Below are 25,565 nucleotides of genomic sequence, written 5' to 3' on the forward strand. Positions count from 1 at the left end.
TCACCTAATAAGTTTTCCCAAAAATCTATACAAACATGAGTTTAAGCATCGATTTCTATAGTTTTTGAATCAAGGTTTGCAAATCATTTGATCATACTCAACCTAAAACTTGCTTGCCATGTGAGATTTTCAGATATGCGTTGTCTAGCCAGAAATACCCCTGCTCTCCCAACCTACACCCCTTGATTAATTACATAAAGCACTCCAGATAAAAGACTAATCACCAACACTCCTTTTGCAAAATCATCTTTGAACTGGTTGGTCTTGAGACTCTACTTGGCTCTTCCTGTTGAAGACATGATGAAGTTTTTCCTCTACGAGGAGACAGGAGTAGGACTGAGTTTTTCCTTCATTTACAGTATTAATCTGCACCACTCCCTTGGATGTTGCCTGCCTCTCTCCACAGAAGTAGCCAAACTATTCAGTGGTGGAGTTGTACGGACATGCCACCCAGTAATGGTGAAGAATGATCAAGTAACATTTCATAGCAATGCACCGCAGAACCACGCAGCCTCCTCTGGGACTCAACAAAATTACCAGAGAGTTTCCCACACAGGCAGGGCAGGAACGGCACAGCTGACATAAGGGCTTGTCAGAAAGTGTTTTTTAAACTACTGTCTTGGAACAGGCCTGAGACACCAGGATCTATATTATCCCTCACAGGCAGTACATCCCTCTGTACTTGGCCATGTATCATCATATTCTGTGTTTGCCAACCAGACAAGACTCTTTCAAGTGCCAGAAGAAACCTGCAGAACTGGCAAACCAGCAGCTAACACACACAGTGAATCACAGACCTGTAACTCTCAGAAGGTACTGAGCTGTTCTTACCACTATCAGAAGAATCTTCTTTCTTAGAACGCATCTTTCTCTTTCGGCCACGTTTCCCTTTCTTTGTCTCTCCTCCATTCTCTCCTTCCCCACCATCTAGGCCAGAGCAGTTATCAGCATGTCTGGCCATTGTGTTCTATTCAGTGGAAGATCAAAAACACAAGAAAGGTTAAAACATGCACCGAATTCAAGATCAGACATTCTGGCTCTGTATTTTCAAACACATTTCTGGTAACTCTGTCTTTGCTATTTAAAGAGAGATTCTTTAGGGGAAATGGGTACATTCAATAACTTTATGAATGAAGTTGCATTTCCACATGGCTCATGATGTGAATGCTAATGTTCGTTGGTACCAATTCTCAATTCTCTCTCCTCTCCTTCCTTCTCAAGGAGAAGGGCTCTATTAAAAGATTCATATTTTACCCTGTACCTCACACCCATCTTTCCTTTTGGGCAAACATTTCCCTCCCTGTGGCTAAAAGCACCTCATTCCATCCCAACCCTCCCCAATTCACAGCATATTCCCTTACCCTGCGAGTGAATGTTTTGCCACACTTGGAGCAGACAAAGGCAGCAGGGACAAAGTTGGGATCGTGGTATCTCTTGAAGTGCATGTCGAGGAGCTGCTTCTGGCGGAAGGTTTTATCACAATGGCTACAGGCATAAGGCTTTTCTCCAGTATGGGTCCGTTTGTGCATGACCATGTGCCGCTCCTGGCACGGACGGAAAAAATGGAAACTTGTGTAAATGGATACAGAAAAGTGAATTTTCAGCTAAAACGAGGCCAAAATTTTATGGTTAATATCAGGGAAAGAATGATTCCACAGCAATGCAAGAACATCTTGATTGATGGCATATTCAGTCCTAGCTATTCCCATCCTATATGGACTCTTATTCCTTAGTCAAGGGGTACATCAAGGTTATGAATTAGAAGGTTCTTCTCTACAGGACAGAACCACACCAAGAAAAGGCCACTTGTACTCTCCTTTACACCCTTAAAAAATTTAGACTGCTAATTTGATCTTGACAGTTGGTCAAACCTAAAAGCTAAGATTTCCATCCTGTACTTTCAGCTCCTGTCCTAACACTCTTAAAGGGTGCCAGTGCCCCCAGCTTACCTGTCTGCAAGCATAATCACACTGGTCACACTTGAAGCGCTTCTCATTCTTGTGGGACTTTTGATGCTGGATGAGGGCATACCTCTCATGGAACACAGCATCACAGTAGCGACACTTCTTGCCCTGCTCAATGTAGGAATGCTGCTTCCGCAAGTGGACACCTACAGGAAAAAGAACCAAAAGCTTTCACCACCATGGCTTTCCAAGCATGAAAGATGAGCCCACAGTTCTTCAGTGATCCTCCCTCTCGAGCTCAGCCCAAACAGTGGAATAGTTAATTTACGATTCAACTAAAAACCTGAAGGATGCGCAAGTAAAACCAACTAGAATAATTTCTAGACAGAAAGAGCTCCCAGAAAAACTCCATTATGATTTTCTACAGGATTCCAGATTTGGTTATTAGTTGCAATCTGTGCTGATTCAGGATACTTAATTTGATGACACATTATTGTCAACTAAAGTGTCTTGTGGACTGCTATGTTGAAGACTAACTTGAATTGCCTGGATACAGTCAGAAGCCAGGCAATTCAGTGGGGGGAAACAGGATTTTCTGCAGGATTAGAAATCAGAGTGACAGGACTAGAAGGCAACAGGGATACCAGCAGATAATCCCCAGAAGGTTTTAGTCACTTCTTTAAAATCCTCCAACTAAGAGCACACCACAGCTGCACGAGGTAGCTTAGGGTAGATTAAAGCATTATTAGAAAACATTCTTCACAGTGAACATCAGTTTTCCTCTGTTGTAAATCAGCTTGTTTGCTCCTGACATCAACTGACTGCCTTCCTCTCAAACTGCTTCTCACTGTAGCACTTGTCTTTACTGGAAGGGAGCCTGCCTTCCCATTACTTGGGTGATATTCTGTTTAAAGACAGAAAGTTCTGCCAAATCGTGGCTCCTTCCTTTCCCTCAGCTGCTCTGGGCACAATACTGTTTGTCACCTTCTAGAAACATAAGAGCTTGCCTGCTGGAATCACACTGGGCACTGCTCACTAGATCAGGAATGTCCTACTGCAAGGACTCGGGGCTTTTTTGAGCACACAGCTCCAAATCCTGGAAAGTTAAATACTTGCTCTAATTAAAATCTTTTGACTTGATGAAAATATCTCTGCATGAAAACTAATGGCCTCCAATGTGTAGGAGGTTAAGCCAAGTGATCTTCTTGCTTTTCAGATCCCAATCCTTATGCTGTTGAAATCTCAGTCCAAGTTCAATACATGCCTCGCATCTATGGGCAAACAGTAACTTACCTTGCATGTTTGGAAAAAAAGATTCAAATAATGAGAGGAAACTGAAAATTGTTCTAACTTGCAGGAGCTATGGTAAACTAAAGGTGTGTTTTACCAGCCCCATATGTGAAGTTGTGCTTCACGTTGTGCAGTTACGACGCTGGGTTTTGGGTTAGGAGACAGCAGTTGGGTTATGTGAACTCTAATTCTGGGAAGTTTTGTACCATCTTCAGCAAATGGCCACGTTTGGGAGACACATACCCAGGTCACTCTTTCTCGCTATAACAGTATCACAGTGAGGACAGTGGAATTTGGCCACATTCTCTGTGTGCTTCTGCAAAATGTGCATCTTCATGGTACCGCTCTGAGTGAAGCGAGCATGGCAGATGTAACATTCATATGGCTTCTCTCCTTCAGGAGCAAAAGGAAAAAATAGAACAAGTACTTTTATTACAAAGAAGTCTCACCAAGAAGCCCCAAACAACTCCCAGAAACTTGCAACACACAGCTAGACAACAGAAATTGTAATTCTACAAAGCGCTCAATAACATATTTCTCTGCAAGTTATAAGTACAGTAAGTGTCTTTCTACAAAGAAACTAAAGTTCAATCCTTAAGAAAGTTAAATTATTCTTACTCTGAGAAATACAGGCAAGACCTACATGCTGCCAGAAGAGAGCAAGTGACATCAGATTTTTTGGGGTGGAGGTTCTGAATGTTCATGTATACATAAAAGGGCATATTTCTCCCCTTCAATTTTAGCAATATGATTAATTTGGCACTGCAGTAACATTCTGTGCTAAAATCATCCCTATTTATATTGAGGAAAAAATTAGCATCTTTCTGAACTAACATGCATGAGATGCTTTTAAAAATGCACTGAGGCATGAAACTGCAAATGGCTCTACTCTTCAGCTAGAACACTGCAAACAGAAGTTTCTTCTGTTCATACTACAGGTGCCTGCATTTTATCACCTCACAGTCAAACTAGAAATCAGAATCTGCCAAGCTCATTTCTCAGTGCAGTAATTTAACCCGGTTTTAAATTTACAAGTGCTTACAAAACGTGGTGCATTCTCTTCAGCTACACACTTTATAAAGGTTTTATAATAAACTACACAATAGTATTTGTCTGCTGTGTGTCAGCAGACACTGCAGCCTCAGCACTCTGACACTAAGAGAACAGGGCATCAGTACCGGAGTGGGTCCTCATGTGCCTCTTCAGTTTGTAGGTGTCTCTGCTGGCATAGCTGCACAGGCTGCACTGGAACGGGCGCTCCCCGGTGTGCGAACGGATGTGGCGTTTCAATTTGCTAACCTAGAAGCCAAGGGCAAGGCTGGAGTTAGCACAGATGAGCAGGCCAGATTGCCAAAACCACAAGAAACCAGTCAAGAGTTTAAGGCAGTTTATTATTTACTTAGGCACAAAAACCAAACAAGCACATTTCAGTGCCGTTTTCCCATTGCACACAGCCACTCGCTCCTGCCCACTCTACCTCAGCTCCCTGCCTTGCCTGATGCTTGTTCCCACACTCAATGAGGCCTTTAGACTCTGTGCTCACCTTACCGTTATTGACCACCTCAACATCTGAAGAAAAATTTTAAAATATCCTGGAGAGACACAGGGTGCCTCTCCTGGTGGTGTGGGGAAGCTTAATTCTTTTCTCCTCCTGCTTTCATCTAGAAGGTACAAAACCAGCTCAAAGCAAGAACACCAACAGTATGGCATTTTCTACTCCAGCCTGATCACACTGCTTAATCATCAACTTATGCCTACAAAAAGCAGCATGACCTCATAAGGACCAACTTGGGTATTCTTTCCTAATTTATACTATGAAAACCTCTGCAACATAACTTATTCAGCACTCAAACCACAGGACCTGAAGTGACAGCACTGCAGGCATAGCGTGGGTAGGGAAAAAAAAACCCTGAAGCCCCTACACAAGCTCTCCCACTGTAGCCTTCTTCCACTGCAGACATCCCATTTTTTTAAAATTATGTAGCTCATCATCTGGCTCAAATGTCCTTTCACAGTATAAAAGCTGTCCTATAAAATATCTAACAATATTGCATGGAGGGAAGGCATTCAAGAATGTCTAATCTGCTCAGGCAAATTAAGCTATCATCTAACATTAGCAAAGCTGCTTTTCACCAATACTGAGACAAAGGCTCATTAGTTTTAGCTACAGACACCTTCATGGCATAAACAGATGATGTCAGAATGCATGTTTCTAAAATGGGAGAGCACTGTGGACTGAAAGGATATCCCACTGCAGCAGGAAATGTCTGTCTCCTTCAACACTAAGCACACTACAATTCCTGCAATCAGCTTAAAGGACAAATCATTTAAGAAACTGTGACAACTATTGTCTCCGAAGAGGAAACGGGTATCACCTAGAATTTCTGTAAGTGATCTCAAACTGCTTTCTGATTCACTGAGGAAACTCCACCATTTGCTTCCAAGAGCAGCCCTGATTTATAATTTCTTTTGCCCAGAGCCTTTCAACCAAATGGCCAAATAGGAAATGCCTAAGAACAGAGTTTGTAACAGATGGTGAACAAGCTTTGAAGTGCACAAGGAAGCAGTCAGCACTGTAACAAGTCCCATACCTCCACACTGGCATAGTCACACATGGAACATTTGAATGGTTTCTCGTGGGTGTGTTTGTAGCGGCGATGCCGAACCAACTCTCCACTGGTCACAAAGGCCATGTCGCAGTCTGGGCACTTGTGAGGGCGAGTACCTAACGGTGTGCAGCAAGACAGAAGACGGTGACACAGAGATTTAGTGACAAAAGAAAATACGGGACAGTGCTGGTTGTGGATTTTTTTTGCTGTTTTTAAAGTGAATTAGCAACATTACTTTCATGTTCTGAAAGATCAAATTAGAGCAACAGAATGCACAAAAGTCAGAGGTTTTGTATCAATAACTAATAGATTTAAGATCTTAGAGAATTAATATCCTTTCAGTGAAGAAACAGACTTTATTTTTGTACCACTTGGTTGTTCACACATTAGAAACCAGCTATTTAGACGTAACTTCAGTAAGCAGAGAAAATGAGGGATTATGAATTACACTCTTTTTTTTGGCAGTAAGGCACAAGCGGAAAACACGAGTGCTAATGCCCAAGGCACAGAAAACATTTCTGTAACTTCAGGTAACTTGAGATCAAGCCCAGGATCAATTTTGTACCTGTGAAGCTCTGCACCCGACCTGGCCAGGCAGAAAACAACTATGCCATTTCCTCTTTTTTAGCTTGTTCCATATGAGAAAGCAGGAGAACAAGAAAGGTCTACCTTCAATCTATTTATGCTGATGGCAGAGCAGACCCTATAAACACAATGCATGCAAAACCAAGAGTACCTGTGTGAGTGTTGAGGTGGTTCCTCAGCAATGTGACGGTCCGGAAAGCCCTGCCACAGAGATGGCACTTGTGTGGTCTTTCATCGGTGTGGCTTTTCATGTGGCGGTCCAAGTTGGAACGACGCGGACAAGTGTAACTGCACAGCTCGCACTGGAATGTCTTCTTTACACCTGGTCATGAAGGAAATAATTTTTAGTCTTTGACAGTACTGTGGTCTACTGAATAACATAAGAGAAAAGATTCTTGGGGGTGTAACTACTGCAAGGAACCACCGTGTACCACTAAATCCAACTGCATTGCCTGTGGCTGGTTTGGACTCAATTTTCACTGGCATGCCAGCACTTAATGTTCCTTCTGCACTCTAAAAAGGGTTCCTTAACTTACAGCTTTAACAAAAATCAAACATATCTATTACTGTATTTTGCACCATCTACCTTATCCGGCAATTAGTTATGAAAAAGCCCACGGAATTAATTACACCATTGGCTCCTGATGTAAAACATGCACACAAACTGTTACATGTGTAGTACAGCAAAGAGAACAATCCTTTCAGTCATAGTTGTATGAGAATATTAATGCCACAGTATCATACTTGTGGAAAATTGTGTCCCCATCAGCCCATAGAGAGGAGAAGGGAGGTGTGTTCAAGAAACACTGCAGTCAAGCCCTATTACATTGTGAGCAAGCAGCATTGGGCATGTCTGCTCATTCGCCTCAGTCACACTGCAATCACCACAACAAAAGGACTTTCAAAATCCATCTGCAGATGGGGAACTTACCTTTCTTTTTAATTTTTGTTGGTTTTGGTGGCTTCATATTGCCCACCACCTTTTCTGCATTAACCTCGGACAACAAACCCTCCTGCTGCTCCTCTTCAAAGTCATATACAGAGACATCCACATCTTTGCCTTCCTCAGTGTAGCGAAGCTTACTCTTTTTGTTTTTCTTTGTTTTTTTGGCTGGTGGCTGATAGTCTGGATCTTTTTGCCAATTGGGATCTTCCTGTGGCTGAAGTTCACCTTGTTCCAGTGTCTCCACCTCACCATTAGCACCCACTTTCACAACTTGGAAGCCTTCTGGTAAAGGGAGGGTGTGACAGATCATGGGCTCCCCTTCCTGCAGGCCTCCTTTGGAAACCTCATTTTCATAAGCTCCCTGCAGTTCTTCCACAGACGTGGTGGCAACAGGTACAGTCACTGGCACAGGTACTTGGACCAGCTGAAGCTCACCAAGGTTTATAGGCTGCTCTTCCATATTAACAACCTGAAGTGTTATGATCTGTGTGTCATCCACAGTAGCCTCAGTTTCTGGAGGCACTGCACCTTCCATTACTTCGGTCTTCATTTGAAGAAGAGTTGGATCCAGCTGATCCATCATCACCATCTGCACCCCACTGCTGACATCCTGCACCACTTCACTTCCATCTGCTTGGTTTGGTGGTATATGACAAGCATCATCCTCTTGCCCACCTTCACGGCGTCTTTGATAGGTTTTCCTCTCTTTTCCCTTAATGAAAGTTTCTGATTCCTCCACAATAGCGTCGACTGCCTCACCTTCCATTTCACCTTCCTGCTGTAAAAACAAGAAAATGAATGCTGCACACCATCCAATGTATTTAACAACTGCACAAACCCCACAGAAGGACAAGTTGCCCAGCTGGAAACACCCAACTCATCCCAATCATATTCAGAAAACAGGAGCTGAGAGCTGTAGTTCTCCACAAGCCCATCATCACTGCAAACCAAGACAATCACAGAACACTGCCTGCAGTGAGACAACTGTATCAGCTTCTTGGAAAGGAAGGAAAGCAAGGAAGAGAGATTAAGTGATACACATGTTCCCGTTTCTCAAAGACCACAAATCCCACCAGTAAGATGCACAGCAATATTATTCTTTACTGAACTTGTTTAATCATTTCACATAGCTTAGCAGTACCAGAGGCAGTCTCTGGCTATGAATTTTAAAGGTACAAAATTACCGCACTGTTAAAATCAAAAAGCCAACTTTAAAGAAAGTATTATATTTGAGAACTGTAGAACTTTTCCAGGAAGAAAAGGCACTAAGAATTAAGCACAAGAACATAAGTTGCACTCATTTAATATCAAACTACTATTACTTCAAGTCTGAACTCCTCTGAACAACATAAGGACATAAAGGAGTTGGGTAAATATGTCTCTTGTCACCAGCCTGGAGTTCAGTTCCTGCTCCCGCCTCCGGCACTGCTGGGCCCCGAGTGGATCTAAAGATGCACTGTGCACTCCCTCCTTGGCTGAATGAGCCATAGCAAGAGACACCTCAGGTAAAATCTTAATTCAGTGTAAATGATGTGGACTGAGCTGGTTGGACTCTAAGGATCTCATGACACCTGTGTTAAATCCATCCATACAATCACAAACAACACAGAAGTTCAACGTTTTGGTGAGCCTTAACTGTAACTCTGACAGTAGCTGCATGCAAACATAATACTGAGACTTTTGATCACCCAGTGTTCTTCACTGCAGTTGGGGAAAAATATTAAACTCCTGTATTGTCATTATGCAGGAAGGTTGCTTCAAGAGTAGTAAGAACTAAAAGAAATTGTAATTTTGCAACTGTCTTTTTCCCTAATTAAATGAATAAGATTATAGTAAGGAGCATTTTGTAAGTCTATCTCTGTTCCAAGTGGTTTACTTCGTAAAAATAAAAGGAGGTCCCTAACCACACCAAACACTTTTCCTTCATCAGGATACCATTTCTTATACCCCTCATTAAGCATTAATAAGGCACCTAGGTCAATTTTGGGTAAGAAGAAAGTGACAAAAAACCCAGCTTCCTTACTAAAAGCCTGTGAAAAATTCTTCAATCCAGTTCCAGATTTGCTACGAGACTTCTGTATTTTCCCATTAGACTGACTGGCCTCTCAGACCAGCTAAGTGAATTAATATAAATATTTAATCTCCCTTGCTAACGCAACACTTTAAAATCCCCATACTATTTTCAAATATCCACGCTTAATCCTTGTGTACTCAATTTTGATTTTACACAAGACATAAACATGAAGCACAGCTATCAAGTCTCCAGCAGCTTTAAAAATTATAAGACATGTAATTGCTATTATTTTTAGGGAGTTCTTGCTTTTACTCTACTGTCTTTTCTAGTATCCTCCACTCCTGCTGTAAAAACAATTCAGCTCATCTTGTTCTTCAGCTTGCTCAGACTAGGGACATAAATTAGCATGGTGTCTTGACACTTGTGATGTCGTGGGCAGCCACAGTCTCCAGAGGGCACCAGATACCCAGGAATGCCAACATATGGCTTCATGCGCACTCCCTGCAGGGATCCCGCCTCTCCTTTCCTGTACCACCCGTCAGCTTTTCAAGTCGGAGCAAATCCATATGGACAAACAGCTGAAATACATGAGATGATGCAAGCACTTAACACCAGACAGCAGGCAATCAGAACAGAGCAGGTCGTTGGCCTACAGCAACTGCAGAAGTGTCTTACAATTATCTTAAGTATTTGCAGAGAGAAGACTTTCCAGGTGGCCAAAAGTGTCTGAACAAAAGAAGGAAGGACATAGCTAAACAACATATAAAAACGTGGTGAATGGGCAAGGAGGTAACAATAAAATATGTAAGATGGAGGGAAAAAATGGCAAAAGTCCATCTGCAAAGCTAATGCAACTTTGATGCTGAGCAGAGGTTTGCAACCTTGATACAAGCACAGGCAGCTCTGAGCAGAGGTGGGGCCCTCGCAAGGACCTTCACATCCACTGTCAATATCAGTTGGTAACAACGCCACTAAGTCACCGGAAAGCAAGCCAACAGGCCAAAATGTGCCAGTGTCCTCTATGATTCTATAGTGGAGTAGTAGGAAGACACCACTTCTGACCTGTACAGCAGAAAATCCTGTGTCTGCCAAGGAACAGGACACTGGCATACATGAAGACTCTGGCATGCGGCTCACATTGTCAGGACCTTTGCCAGCCTAGGAATGCAGGTATACAGGGAGACCAAGGAAATGCCTGCAGCAAGACTCAGGTTAAAGACACTCACAGTGAGGGGTGTACCTGCGTGAAAGGAATGGATGGATTCTTACAGCCGTCCGGTAAAGACTCTCAGCCCCCGCTACTGCTCCCTGTCCCTCTGTCACCTCTCACCCCGTTTCCTGCCGCGGGCTGTCAGCGGTTACACGGCGGGGCACGGCTGCCCCCGAGCGGCGAGACGCGGCACTGCACCGGGGCTGGGGCCGCCTGCATCCCCGCCTGCCACCGCACCGCGACACCGCCACCTGTGTCACCTACATCCCCGCCTGCCACTGCCACCTGTGTCACCTCCATCCCCGCCTGCCACCGCACCGCGACACCGCCACCTGTGTCACCTGCATCCCCGCCTGCCACCGCACCGCGACACCGCCACCTGTGTCACCTCCATCCCCGCCTGCCACTGCCACCTGTGTCACCTCCATCCCCGCCTGCCACCGCACCGCGACACCGCCACCTGTGTCACCGCCATCCCCGCCTGCCACCGCACCGCGACACCGCCACCTGTGTCACCTCCATCCCTGCCTGCCACTGCACCCCGACACCGCCACCTGTGTCACCTCCATCCCCGCCTGCCACCGCACCGCGACACCGCCACCTGTGTCACCTCCATCCCCGCCTGCCACTGCCACCTGTGTCACCTCCATCCCCGCCTGCCACCGCACCGCGACACCGCCACCTGTGTCACCTCCATCCCTGCCTGCCACTGCACCCCGACACTGTCACCTCCATCCCCGCCTGCCACCGCACCGCGACACCGCCACCTGTGTCACCTCCATCCCCGCCTGCCACTGCACCCTGTGTCACCTCCATCCCCGCCTGCCACTGCACCCCAACACCGCCACCTGTGTCACCTCCATCCCCGCCTGCCACCGCACCCCGACACCGCCACCTGTGTCACCTCCATCCCCGCCTGCCACTGCACCCCGACACTGCCACCTCCATCCCCGCCTGCCACTGCACCCCGACACCGCCACCTGTGTCACCTCCATCCCCGCCTGCCACCGCACCGCGACACCGCCACCTCCATCCCCGCCTGCCACTGCACCCCAACACCGCCACCTGTGTCACCTCCATCCCCGCCTGCCACTGCCACCTGTGTCACCTCCATCCCCGCCTGCCACTGCACCCTGTGTCACCTCCATCCCCGCCTGCCACTGCACCCCGACACTGCCACCTGTGTCACCTCCATCCCCACCTGCCACCGCACCCCAACACTGCCACCTGTGTCACCTCCATCCCCGCCTGCCACTGCCACCTGTGTCACCTCCATCCCCGCCTGCCACTGCACCCCGACACTGCCACCTCCATCCCTGCCCACCACTTCCACTGTCCCCTGCCCACCAGTTCATCCTGACCCTGCCATCTCAATGTCACCTCTCTATCTGTGCCTGCCCTTTCCACTGTCCCAGTACATGCTGCATCCTGACACTGCCACTTCCACTCTCCCTGCCTGCTGCTGCGTCCTGACCCAGATTCCCTGGTCTCCAACACTCAGCACATGGATCAGCATTTACTCCTGCCTATTCCAAAGTATCCACTATAGTTCGTTCCTTTCCCTCAAAGTTAGTGCATCTGAAAATGTCTGGTTTTAAACCAAACTCTTTTCACAGGGGAAATGTCACAATAACAACATATCAAATTACAGAAATATATAGGAGCCGTCTCACTTGATGCTTTGGACAGCTCAAAAATCTCAGTAAACTGATGAGATTTCCTCTGAAGAAGTGTGGATTTACAAATTTCAAAATTCTTCAAATGGGGGGTGGGGAGACAGGACGTACCCTAAACTTGAGAGGAAAATGTATGCTGCTTTCCTATTAAATAAGCTCTCTGTAAAGACTCCATCTTTGCTGCAGCAAGCTTTACACTGGCTGTCCATGCCACTTTTAAATCACTCTGTCTTGAACAATTTGCTACTTCTGGAATAAAACCTGCAGAGTTTCTCTCAACTTTTTATCTCTGGCTTTTGTCTCCAGCTCTCCTCCTACCAGTTACTGCTACCTTACACCAACAGCTCGGTTCCACAATGACTGAATCTAAAAAGGAAAACAAAGCAGCAGGTTAAAAGATGCAGTAAATCAAGACTGGAAAAAAAAGCAAAAGAGAAAATATTCCACAATAAGGAGAATGACCAAAAAAGATCTAAGAAGGTCTGAAACACAATTCCCACTAATAGCTCAAGGCAGCCCTTACACACAGGCTCACTCAGCAGGATCTACCGAGAGACACCGTGACACCGAACAGCTCAGTGCACTGTCACAATCCAATTAGCCAGGTAAGGAGCTGTGACATCCAAACCACAGACCTAAGCTTGCTCAGACAGCTCATGGCCAGCCCATCTAAAAAGCTGGAACAAGCAGAAATACAAAGTGCTGTGTGTTTCATACAACTGACACGTCATTCTAACGAAAGGAACCAAAAGGTTGCTTGAGAGAAAGCAATTTAGTGCCAGCTGTCCTGCTGACTAGAGCACAGGAAAGTCTCAGCCCAGATACACTCACTTTCTTCCCAATATCCAATCCAACCATGCCCTGTGTCAGTGGGAAGCCATTCCCCCTTGCCCTGTCACTCCATGCCCTTGTCCTAAGTCCCTCTCCAGCTCTCTTGAAGCTGCTTTAGGTACTTGAAGGGAATTGTAGAAGCATTAAAAACAATTTGCTGTCGTTGTCAATGCAGAAAGTACAAACCCAGTGACAGGGATGGTTAGTGCCATTGCCTATTTTTTTAGTGGTGTTATTGATAATAAAGCTACTATCAAAGAAGCATTTGTCTGCCTCTCAGCCACATTAAAATTAAGGAACCTTGAACTGCATCAAGGTTCATGTACCAAATTATACAAAAATATTTACCTTTGCCAAACAACGCACAGTCTCAATAAAAACTGCTGGGACACTAATGCAATTGAAAAGTATATTTAATGCTGTAATATGCACTTAACTTGAGAAAAAAATTAGAACTCAAATGGACACAATGAAGCCAAATGCTGTCAGTAAATTTTTGACATTCATAAAATGAAAAGTATCAGCAGCTACATTAGTGCAAACAACCCTATCACCTGGCATCATATTCAGGCCTTGAATTCAAGTCAATCTACATACAGATCCCACTCAAAAACTGACATGGCTTTGTCAGTTCTTTCTCTACATGACTTGTAGATTATCAACTTATTAAAAATTACATGGGAGTGGAAATAAAGCCTAATGTTAAAACATGGGAGACTTATGTTTCTCCTGCATTCCATGAGAATCTTTGAAAGCTGAATAGAGGAATAAACAAAAACTTCAACTAAGAATCCACAGTTATGCACTGTATATGCCACTTAAAGCAAGAGAAAGATTGGAAAAAACCCAAACACATCCAACAGGGTTTATAGACAACAGACTTTTTTCTCCCCTGCTTGCAGTCCACACATGTCTGTGTAAGTATTTTAGGGCATGAGCAGATGCAGATTAACTGCAGGAGTGCTTGGCCATTCTCCTTCCCACCATGAAACAGCTGTATCTTTTCCCTGAAAAGTCTCCCAGCTAAGCACAGCCAAAGATAAGGCAGTTTAACAGGTAGGCAGCCTTTCCATTTCCTCCAGCAGAGCTACCCTGATAAGAGATGAACATGGCATGAGCGTAACTTACTCTAAAGCAGACAGACATACATCCAAACAGGCCAGCTGTGCCCTTCACATGCAAAACACCAAAGAGTTACTACCAACAGGAGAAACTAAAACATTGGGCAAATTTCTTTTACTAAGTAATTTTCTCACAGTAAAAGCTTAAGGCTTTCATTTGGCTATTGCAATAATTTCCATATTCACTGGTTATGACTGCTACACCCATCTCCAGCTGTTTTCTCATTTCCTCCTTGCCACTTACAACACTGGTACTGAAAGCAAACAAGAAGAGTAAAAAGGACAAACATTTACTGCAGCTTTAAATGAAAACAAAAAGGTAGTCTCATTAACCCACTATTAAGCAATTATTCTGAGAAATATTTCAGCATCTTGGAGGGCATAAGGAAAAGCAAGAAACCTAGAAGTAAAGAAGCGAACTTCACCACAGGTTAATAAATGTTTTTGCTTTTCCTCTGCATGAAAAGGGGCCTATCAAGATTATGCCCCAAGAAATACATAAACCAACTAATGGGAATGAGAGCTGCAACTGGAAAATGCAGATTTGTAGAAGGATGGTTTCCTTGAGTGCTGACCCTGTGAGGGGATCAGAGAAGACAGTCAGTGTTGGTGGAGATTACCTAACCAAGGTGTCTGTGCTGGGAGGTTGGTCTAAATAGGGCAAGAAGAGCACATTGTTCTAGGGAGTGATTCAAAGCTTTTAAGTGGATCCCTACATTAAATTGACATCTAGAGGAATCCACTTTTTCCTTACTAACAAGACTAGATTTTAAACCTGTGTAATAATTTCATGGTCCCTGTAATACAGCTAAACACAGCACTCACTGTCCAAAGAGCTGCTCTCAGCTTCTTCCCTCACACTGACAGAATAATTCACCATAATGAACTTGATCGAGAACTAATTGGCCCAGATGTTATCAAAGGTGATCTTTACCTTCGACCCCTACAAATTCCCAAGGGCACAGCCAAGCCTGTCCCTGGTTACTGGACATTCCTCACCTATAGCTAGCTTGGTACGGTATTAGAATCAAAATGCATCTTGTGCCATTTCTCTACTTCCCCCCTTTTCTTTTTTCCCTGCTCCTCCTGTAACCTACAGAAGAAATCTTCCTGGCTGTTACTCCTGCCCAGGGATCCCAGCTGAGATCTTCCCAATTTCATCGTGTCTCATGAAATGATGCAAAGCAAATGAGAAGCTTCATTCAGCACTGACCCCTATTTTTCAGTCAGCAAGCAGCACACACCTGTGATCTCCTGCAATTACTCAGAAAAAAAGCTGACCTTTTACTTTGGATCAGAAACTCAGGGAGTTCATGCAAGACATGGAAACAGAGTATATACCCAGGGCCCCCAGCCAGGCAGAAGGAAACTCAATTCCACATCTTTCCTCAGCTGTTTGCTGAACAAGCTCCCTCTTAATCCTTGCACCTGACAGTGGCAGAAAGCCCCAGATCATGGCTCTTCCAGAACTAATGCTGTTAATTCTGCTGTAATAAGCTGCAGCCTACAATGGAGAGAAAAGCAGATACAATAATGTCAACTGCTTGAAACTCGCATTGTGGAACAAAAGATAAAACATCATTGCAGTTACTGACAACAAATCCCACACATATTCAAGTCACTTGGGATATCCAGTAACCTGACAAGGAAAGCCTCGACGAAGAAAGCAGATTGATGAAAGCATTCCAGCTTTATTTCTGGAATAGTTTTTTTCCTTGCTTTTATTTTAGATTTCGAGAATTAAAGGTCTAATGAGAAGGTAATAGGGACAAAATTAGTTAATGTTCTTAACATTTGTTCCATTCTTCCTTAATTTCTCCTTTAGTTCCTATCCACCATTCTTCCAAATCTCAGGTTTATTTTTTCACTATTTCTTTCAATAACTGCTAGTGCATCTCACTACATGACACTAGGTCTTCATTCATTCAGAGAATTCTCTACTGAAAGCTGGGAAATGCAAGTGAAATATACTCTTATCAATATTTTTTTAAAGTTTCCCTTTTTAATTTAGTAAGGAAGTCATCATGTTTTGCTAACCTGACAGTCAATTTCAGAAGGACAAACACACAATCTAATCAGGTGTAGAATATAGGAAGACTTACACTTTAAAAGAAGCAATCACAAAGGAATTTCTTTTTAGCTGATGTTGGATCATAAAACTAATCAGTCCCCCCCTTTTACAGGTCTTTATAACGTAAAAGTGATGACGCTCATGAAGCTCATGCAAGACCACCAGAATATCTGAAGGTATTAAATTGAAAATCAAAAATGATTGCACATTTAACAGCCTGTAAAATCCATTGCCACAGAAAGTGAAGCCTTATACTGTAGGTGGATACTGGAAAAGATTCTTAGTTTTATCAACAAGTATTTGTGGTCATTTCTCCTATCACACATTAATTTAGGCTTTCATTTAATTTACTGGCAAACTGCTAACAGCAGAAGAAGGTATTTCTTCAAAATAAGTCTGAGCAGAACAGGATTCTTTAGCCATCTGATGTAGTGTTGCATGATACCAAAATGGCAACACCAGCCACTCCTACACCTGAAAAAAGACCTGTGTAACAAGTTTCATGGCATTCTAGAGACTTCATAATAAGTATCTGGATTTTGTTTTCCTCTAAGGCTTCACTTAGATGAACAGGTATCCAAGAATAAACTTTTGGGGAACAGCTATTTCTTTTATCTTTGAACATGTACTAATCACTAAGTAGTGATGCTATACCAGGACAAGGGAATTCAGGCTTCAAATTGGAGGAGCAGGAAGTGCTTATCCCTGGGATGGTAACTTGGGTCCTACCCCATGAACAATAGCTGCCCATGCACTATTAGTCACCTCACAAATCACACCCTGATGCACATAAGGAAAACTAAAGTGAGTGCTAGTTAACCTAATGTCAGGCTGTCAAACACAGAGGTGCAGTTTACTGCAGTTGCAGAAGGAACAGGAAATTCCAGGAGAGTTTTGAAAGCACCTAAGGCAGAAGGGTGGTGGACAAGACAAACTCCCAGAGCCTAAATTAAGACATCCTTGCTTTTGAACCACAGAAAAGTTAGTCTGAATTAGTAAGTGTTGAAGCAGACATAAACAGAATCAAACCCAAGTGACTCCTTTAAAGTGACTCGCATGCTGAAATTTTAAGCAGCTTCATTGTTTTACAAACACCCCTAATTCATTTGGACTTGTATTCCAAATATTCTCATACACCAAGCCCTAAAAGTGCTACAATCAACCTTCAAAGCAGAAGAAGCAAAAAAAAAAAAAAACCCAAAATCACACAAGGCAATCAACCTTGTAGGAAATAAAACCCTTTCTCCCAGGAAGCAGTAAAGTCTCATTTCCAAACATACCCATTCTGCAAAGAAACCATCCCTGCCTTTAAACTGCCCACTCACTCCCTTCATCAGCCCAACTATTCCTCATGTTAGCACAAGCACTCTCAAGACTGCAGCTACTGGTCAGGAAACCAATCCAGGCCACAACTCACCCAGCCAAGGATACTTATTTCAATCCAGACTAGGTCCCTGGTGTGCCCCAACACTAAGGGCAGCCAAAAGAGAAGCAGGGCAAAAAGGTTTCTACTAGCACAATGTTAAGCTTTATGTTCAGGAAACTACTGCCTCAGCATGGAACACATACCACACTTCAAACCCCCTCAATTTACATTTATGTTCTTGGCGCTTCTGCACTTCTGCCTGGACTGATTTGTTCTCTTCATGCTGGCTATTCTTCATGCAGCTCCTGAGGTCAGAACTCACTCTGGAACAGAACAGATGAACTAGTGAAACTACATAAAAGAGAAAGGTAAGGGGGGTTGGGGGAGAGAGGGAGGGGGGAAATAAAAGCAGTGGTCAATATTTAATGTTTGTTTAACAAAGGTGTAGTCCCACACCCCTAGGAGAGCAGCACTGATAATTGCTTGAGGACCCCTTCACTTACCAAAAGAGCCATAAGCAAAACCAAAGGAGTATTTTAATCAGCTTTAATACTTTCACTAGGACGACTGATCTCCTTTTACAAGTTTCTCTACCTACCTGTTCTCAAACTCTTTAGCATTTAGGGTTCTGACAAAGCTCTGGATGCCTCATGTCCGATTACAAGTGCAATATGACATTTTAGAGCCAGCTCTGCCTACTTCAGATGGCCTCTTTGTCCTGTGCTGTGGAATAGCACATCACACACTGGAGGAGTTTTTATTGCTGAAGGGGTGTAAATGAGAGCAAATATCACTCCTTACTATCAATGCAGCAGTGGATATACTGCTTATATCAAATAACAAAATCAGCTCTAACACGGTTCTAACCTTGCCACCCTGAGGACAACAAGGCTCTCTGCTCACTGAAACAAGCTTCATTACCCTTATCAATTAAGGACTTAAAATATTCACATTTACAGAAATACAATATTTACAAGACAGCACCTTATTTCTTTCTGTAATCCTTGTCAGTCTGCAGCGTGCATACATGCCGAAAACCCTGGGAATGGTAAGGAAGTTCAGACGAGTAATCCTCAAGAGAGGCACGTATTCTTGCTGCACTCAGTAATGAGGGCCAAGCAGTGTTGGATTTCACACCCTTTGAATTTAAGTGCTTCCCCTCCAGGTTCTTCTGCCATTTATTTAGTACAAGGCACTCAAGTCTGGGTCCTGGCTGCATTTATTACTTGGCAAGTCTATTTTTAATTGTTTACCAGCTTCAAAGAGCATTACTGATAAGAGGTTTATTGGAGCTGTGGATGATCAGTGATAGTGAGCTTTTAAAAAAAATTGGAAATTATCTCTTTTTATTTAACACTCACTCTGCAAAAATTACAAATGCTACATACAGGCCCTGACCAGGAAAGAGGATGCTCAGAGGATACATGGGGTGTGCTCCACTGGTAAGGCCATATTAAGACTGCTGATGCAAGCTGCATCCTTGCCAGGTTCTGTGCTGTGCAACACTGGAAAAGATTTCCTGAACTTTACAAAATTTTCAATTAATGCAGAAAAGACTGAAGAGAGAAGGACTTCTCCCTTCAGAAGACATTTGATACAAAATTAACACCTTCCACATGCAATATTATCACCTTAGAAGTTTTGTCACACATGCAAGAGGACAACAGAACACACTGAACTGAATGGAAACATCTGTTTATCCACTTTGAGTTTCCTGAAATTTTGAATCAAGAAATAGGTTTATTCCATTTTTCAAATCTAATTTTCTGCTTGCCAAATGATTTAACAGTAAAGAAAGCTGTTTTAAATAAAGATTGTATCCAAACTCTTATGAGGGGAAAGAGAAAACAAACCACTAACTGCAACTCTTTTCCTACACTGAAGACAACACAAATAGAGAACATTTCCCAGGGATCTCTGCAGATTAGCACTGGTGGTGACTTAATGCAAGGCACAGCCCTTGCCCCTCTCTGTTTACAAGGTATTGATTCTGATTAAGGAACTAAGTTACTGGAGTTTTTTAAGAGATGTTTTGAAGCTGCTTGGACACCACTCAAGAAGTATCAACCTACTAATGTACAATCCAGGGAGCTCCAAAAATGCAAGGCGTTCTTGTTCTGATCCCCTCCAAGGGAAAGTCCCAAAGGGAGAGTAAGTCACTTCTACTCTCCTTTACTGCAGAGATGATACTGAACTTCTGTTAAATACCTGGTGTATTTTCTGGCATAAAATACCTTGCATGTATTTACATTCTATCAGATCTTTGACATATGGGCAATGTTTGATAAGCTTGAAGGAAAACAGGCGTAAACTGAAAATTTAAAGTGCTTCACATGTCCACTGTTGAGCCTAGAACACATGGGGAAAAACACACCAGAAGGCTGCCAGAACAATGAGGTGGCTGGATATACAAGACCTACACAGCAGAATGATAGCGTTAGCTGTGAAAAGGCCATGGGGAGATCCTACTGCTACCTTCAAAGGCAGCAAAGGGAAGATGGGGCCATACTCTTGGAAGCAGAGAGTCAAAGCACAAGTGCAACAGACTAGCTGCAACAATGAGTGGTCAAACATTGGAGTAGGTTGCTCAGAGATGCTGTGGAAATAAAAATATTTCCTAAAGACAACCCTAATTGACCTCATCTACCATCAAATGCTGGCCCTGCACTGAATCAGGGGTTGGACCAAGGTACCACAAGAAGTCCCTTCCAGCTAAAATTATTTTACCATTCTCTGGCACCACATAAAATGAAGGATATACTTAAACTTCAAACATAAAACTTTGAGACTTTTTTGCAGCTATGCAGTTATAACTATGATGCTCCTAGGACTGAGATTTATTGGTCTCAGCACTCACTTCCACACAAGATGTAGAACACTCCTGCAAGCTCTCATAATACTGCTCAGTTCTTCAGCAAATGAACAGAGGTACTGTAATTCCTGGCAGTCTACTGGGGACCAGCACTTTCAGAATGGTGGATATCCAAATCCACCTGGTATTGAAGAGAACAGCATTAGAAAAGCACAAATATTGTGCTTTATTGTTTAGGAGACAGAGAATCACAAGTGCTATGAAGTACAAAGATCCACATCAGACAAGACTCCGATAGGGACTTCAGTAAGAAAAGGAGGAAGCAGTACTGACAAGAGACCTCATTACTTTTTTTATAATTTGCAGGAGAAAACCCAGGTCCACAGTGAGTAAATCTAAACTAATAAAAGGAAAAAAAAAATCTGTCTCTGAAGTACTAAGGGCTACTGTAATCCTCTTTCCTCCAAGATGTTAACAAGAAATTGTACCTCATCCAATAGGCAACAGGAAAGGTGCTAAAAGGCAGATGAAAACTCTCCCTTGGCTGCCAGCAGTGGACAGCCTGTTTCAAGAGGCAGCACATCATACTGACCAACAACTGCACTGGATCAAGCACTTCAGGAAGAGCCAGATCGGTAACACAGCAGGACAAATATTCAGTGCTATCTCTCTCCTTTGAGTCTGGAGGAGATGGAGAAATCATCCCTAAGGATTCATCTGCACAAGCCACTCAAAGCAGAAGTCTCCACAAAAATTACAGATGTCATGTCAGGCAAGAGAGACATCTAAGTATTTCCTAGTTGGCTCCATCATACTGTCATGGAAGCTCACAAATTCCTCTTCATGTAGGTCAAAATGTTGGTGGGACAAGGAGAAGATGCAGCTGCTTTTACAGGACACACACTATAGGAGCAAAGCATAAAGTTGTCTGGGATCATGTAATGCTCCAGGTAGCTCAGAGCAAGCAGGAGTCAACAGCAGTCACTCTTTGGCAGGAAGGAGAGAAGAATATTAATAAATATGGAAGGTAGGCAAGGATCAAGTAATCAATGAGTACCTTTTGAGTATTCAGTATTGCCACAGGAAGCGATAAATCTCTCTTCAAAGATCAGAAGTGGCAGTAAGTTATATACTCAGCAGGAATGCTGGGTAACACTAACTTCTTCCATCCTCCAAAAAGAAAAGAAAAGAAGAAAGGTTTTAATAATCTGATAAGCTTTGACTGAAACTACTAGCCTTCAAAAATGCCATTTTTTTCCAATCTGTAATCTGGAAACTCCTGGAATGCCTTTAAGGGGTTTTCTTGCAGTACATACTGAGAAAGCAAACTGAAGTTTAGATTGCACTTCCATTGCAAACAGTTTAGCACACAAGAAAAAGCTACTGGTTAAAATGTAATACTGTTAAGTTATGTCATAGACTTATACAATCAAAACTAGGGTGTATTTTTAATTCAGTAGCATTTCCTGCTTTCATTTTAAATCTCTGGATGTTAGAAGCAGTTTCAAGGGAAGAGCTTGCAACTCAAACACAAGAAGACAGAAAAACTATACAAGAAGCTGAAGTAATTGGCCAAAAATCACTACTGGTTCTACCGCAGTGAAAGGCTCTTCTAGGAGCCAGTCCAGAGAAACCATGTCTCTTTCAACATTAAACAATGGGAGAATTCAATTGCCTGGACAACAATTTTAAATATACAGGGAAGTTTACAGCTCAATTTCAAAAGAGTAAAAAATGTTTACAAATAGCCAAATGCTGCTATTACTATTTGTGCTCTTGGCTTCCTTTGCAGAAAGCCTCTACTTACCCCAAAATATTTTGGGGCATGGTTCCATGAAGGTTCAAATCAAACTTGAGGCAGCATTTTTTCCACATCCACTTACATGCTATTGCCCCCATGAAGCAAATTCTGCTGACCAGTTCATCACCTGGGGATGCAACTGCCAGCACACACGTGGAAGGAGATAGGGTCACAACAATCCTGATGGCAAGCCAACCTGATTTTCCAGGGAATCCTTGACTTTCACCTCCCTAAATGCTTTGTGTTTATTCCCAAAATAGCAGTAATTGTAAATTTCCTTGTATAGCTTTTATCAACAGTTTGGAAAAAAAAGAAAAAGTTTCCTTTATCCAAGATGAGCATTAAAAAAAAAAAGCCCTACAAGGACAGATCACTGTCCATTTAGTGCAGCAGTCTGTCTCTAGCAGGAAACACTGTGTAGGGAGAGCAATCAGTCATGTCTGTGGTTTACCACCCTTATCCCAACATCCAGTCAAGGGATTAGGGATCGTTGCCTCTGGACTTGCAGATCCCCTTCTAAACCTACAACATCTCTACAGCCTCTTACCAAAACAGGTTTCCCATCAATTGTGGTGTATTTACCTCATTTTTCACTCCTACAAGCCATAGGCTCACCACAAAACTCCCTGCATTTACCCAAGAAGTTGGCCTTGTGTGAGCACAGGGAAGCACAGCAGCCAGACTGGGCACAGACTGAGTTCTGTGAAGAACTCAAGGTGGGGGCAGCAGCAGAGTGACAACATTCACCTTCTTATGAACAGCCAGGAGAAACCAGAATTGCCAAACTCAAGCATCATGTGCTTCTGTTGAAATTACCATGCAGGGAAGCACATGGATTATGTGCAAGTTTGCTCTGTAGCTTTGAGTTCTCAAGATTACATATCCCCTTTCCACTTTTTTAATGTAAGATGTGAAAAAAACATTTAGCTTCCAGCAATCTCCACATGGAGATGCTTAGGCCACCAGCAAGCTATCTACTGTAACATCCCTGAGAGCTCAGAAAATGTCAAACACTTGTGTCAAGTCTCCACACAAGGCATTAACATAGCTTAAAATTGGATTGTTTACTCCTTCTTCCACAGCTTTATGCTTCATAGTTTAATTCCTGATTAAGTCAGTATTTTACTCATCACCCAGTTTAAAACTAGGATCACTGCAGATAACATAATTCCACACAACAAACACAAATGCAATATATAAATAAGTCAATAAATAATTTTATGTAACACAAAATTTAATGGACCTATTAGTGGATTCAATAAAAATCACCTTGCTTCACCCCCTGTGAAGCATTTCCAAGCTCCGAACCAGGAGGGAAGAACTCCTTTGCTGATACAAAGACTGTCTGGGCAGCAGTGCTCGTGCCAAGGTCCTTGGGCTGCTTGGTAGGCAGCGAGCTGGACACGAGCCAGCAGCTTGTCCTGGCAGCAGAGAAGTAAAATTTATCTTTCCAACAGCTCCCCAGTGCCACAGCCTCAGCTCAGGATGCATTAGTCACAAGTCTGGACCAAGTATAGAGGACACTATTTGACACATCTCCGATATATATCAACATCTGCTTATTCTCTGCCATTCAGAAGATTTCACTGGTTTGATCATATTCTTGATTGAAAAGGAAAAGTCCTAAACCTCTCTCTTTCAAGAAGAGGGAAGGTGGTTCAAGAGAAGAGGAGGTGCTATCCATCCTTTTTCTTCAGCACCCCTGGTTTATCACCGAGCCTGACCTCTTATGAATGACAGTTCTCTAAATATACATGAAACAAGAAAAGGTCAGCACCTTGCAGCTGGCTGAAGGAATTTTCCATTTTTTTTTCCCCACAATCTTGATTCAAAGATGTTAAGAAATTAAGAAATATATGACTGCTCTTGGTATCAATCCATTAGTTAATCACCTTCCCTGTGAAAAACTTAAACCTTTTAATTTGAACTTATTGGGCTACAAATTCATATTGTGTTTATCAACAAGATTAGAACAAGATCATTAATATCCAGTATTATTTTGTAAGGGACATATCTGAGGACTCTCATCAACTCATCTCAGTTTTAATGACAAGTTGCACAGCACATGTTTAACATTTTACTGTATGGCAACAGAGCTTAGTTTTCCATCAAATTGGAGATGAATCCCTTTTCACACAGTTATTTTTTGGAGGGTTTTGAGTGCTGAGGCCAAAACCATATGTAGGATTTTGGAAATTACTTCATCCCATCCCACAAGATGGGCAAGAGCATACCCATGCTTATTCCACTAATGCATTTAAGAACCACATGAGGTTCTTTGTCACAGCATCACCTTGGAAACTCGTGTTTATGCTGTTTATTCACTATGACTCCAAAACACACTTCAATCACGGCTTTCTAGGATACCATGTGCCTTGATTTAAATTCAGCTGGAATACCCAGTTCCCAGGTGCACAGCTTTACATGCAGCAGCCTTAGCACATACACTGGACTGGATTTACTCCACCTGACAATCACAATGGCTGTCTTAGTGCCCAGTGATTTTCCATGATCCAGAAGTTTATCATTAACAAGTTTTTAAATACCTTTTTCACCAACAAAATCATTATTGAAAACAAATTGTGACAAGGAATTACTCGTTTTTGCTGAATATCCATGGAAACTATTCACTCTTGTACACCTCCAGATTAATCCTTAACTAAATGGCATTTACTGATACTCAGTACTAATATTAATATACAGTAAGGTTGTCAAGATCAAGTCCTTTAAAAAAAGTCAAGAAATAATTTTAACAAGCTCTTGTTTTCTTAAAGCCTTTGTTACTGGGATTAACACTTTTCTCTGCTTGAACTAAATTCTGTACTAAGAATAAATGGGAGAGCTGGTGAACTACATGTGTGTTAACACCATGTAGAGCTAGTCAAACACCCAAGGTGTTTTAGGCACCTGCCACCCTCCCTGCACAGCCATGTTCATCCACTCCACCTCCTTTTAGAATTGACACATCAGCACTTCTCTGACCTCCTGGAATTTCACTACTGCTCCAAAGTGCATTGACTATAAAATATCCCTTCCAATACTGCAGTTAAAAGTATTCCAGTGGTGAAAAATATACCAATATGCCAAGGTAAAGGTCTCTCTCAGCTCCCAATGTACTCTGGTGGGGGGGCCGTTTCAAATAGTTTTTGTGTTAAGTTTTGGCTTGTGTTTGTTTTTTTTTAATATACTTTACCTGTGGAAGTTTGAGGCTTCTAATACAGGCTTCTAATGATAATGCATTATTAATACAGACAAGGGTGCAATTCACATGTAGAACAATCTGGGACTTGCCTTCTGTTTTGCCAGAATTTGATAAATTCAATGATGTG

General features: G+C 42.8%; 1 protein-coding gene across 13 annotated transcripts in view; it reads right to left on the reverse strand.

Moving 5' to 3' along the window:
• Window positions 1–25,565, reverse strand: part of CTCF (CCCTC-binding factor) — a 35,277-nt gene that overhangs the window by 5,562 nt on the left and 4,150 nt on the right. For 2 of the 13 annotated variants that reach the window (XM_068202961.1, XM_068202963.1), the window contains 9 exons: window positions 17,852–17,946; window positions 7,320–8,109; window positions 6,540–6,710; window positions 5,786–5,919; window positions 4,373–4,493; window positions 3,438–3,587; window positions 1,950–2,110; window positions 1,362–1,544; window positions 832–967 (listed from right to left, as the gene is read on the reverse strand). In XM_068202961.1, coding sequence (XP_068059062.1) covers window positions 832–967; window positions 1,362–1,544; window positions 1,950–2,110; window positions 3,438–3,587; window positions 4,373–4,493; window positions 5,786–5,919; window positions 6,540–6,710; window positions 7,320–8,109; window positions 17,852–17,905 — 1,900 coding nt within the window. In that variant the 5' untranslated portion in view covers window positions 17,906–17,946. The other 11 variants (XM_068202956.1, XM_068202960.1, XM_068202966.1 and 8 more) reach the window with 8 other exon arrangements.

Source organism: Anomalospiza imberbis, chromosome 12 (genome assembly GCF_031753505.1).
Source record: "Anomalospiza imberbis isolate Cuckoo-Finch-1a 21T00152 chromosome 12, ASM3175350v1, whole genome shotgun sequence".
NCBI classification, from domain to species: Eukaryota; Metazoa; Chordata; class Aves; order Passeriformes; family Viduidae; genus Anomalospiza; species Anomalospiza imberbis.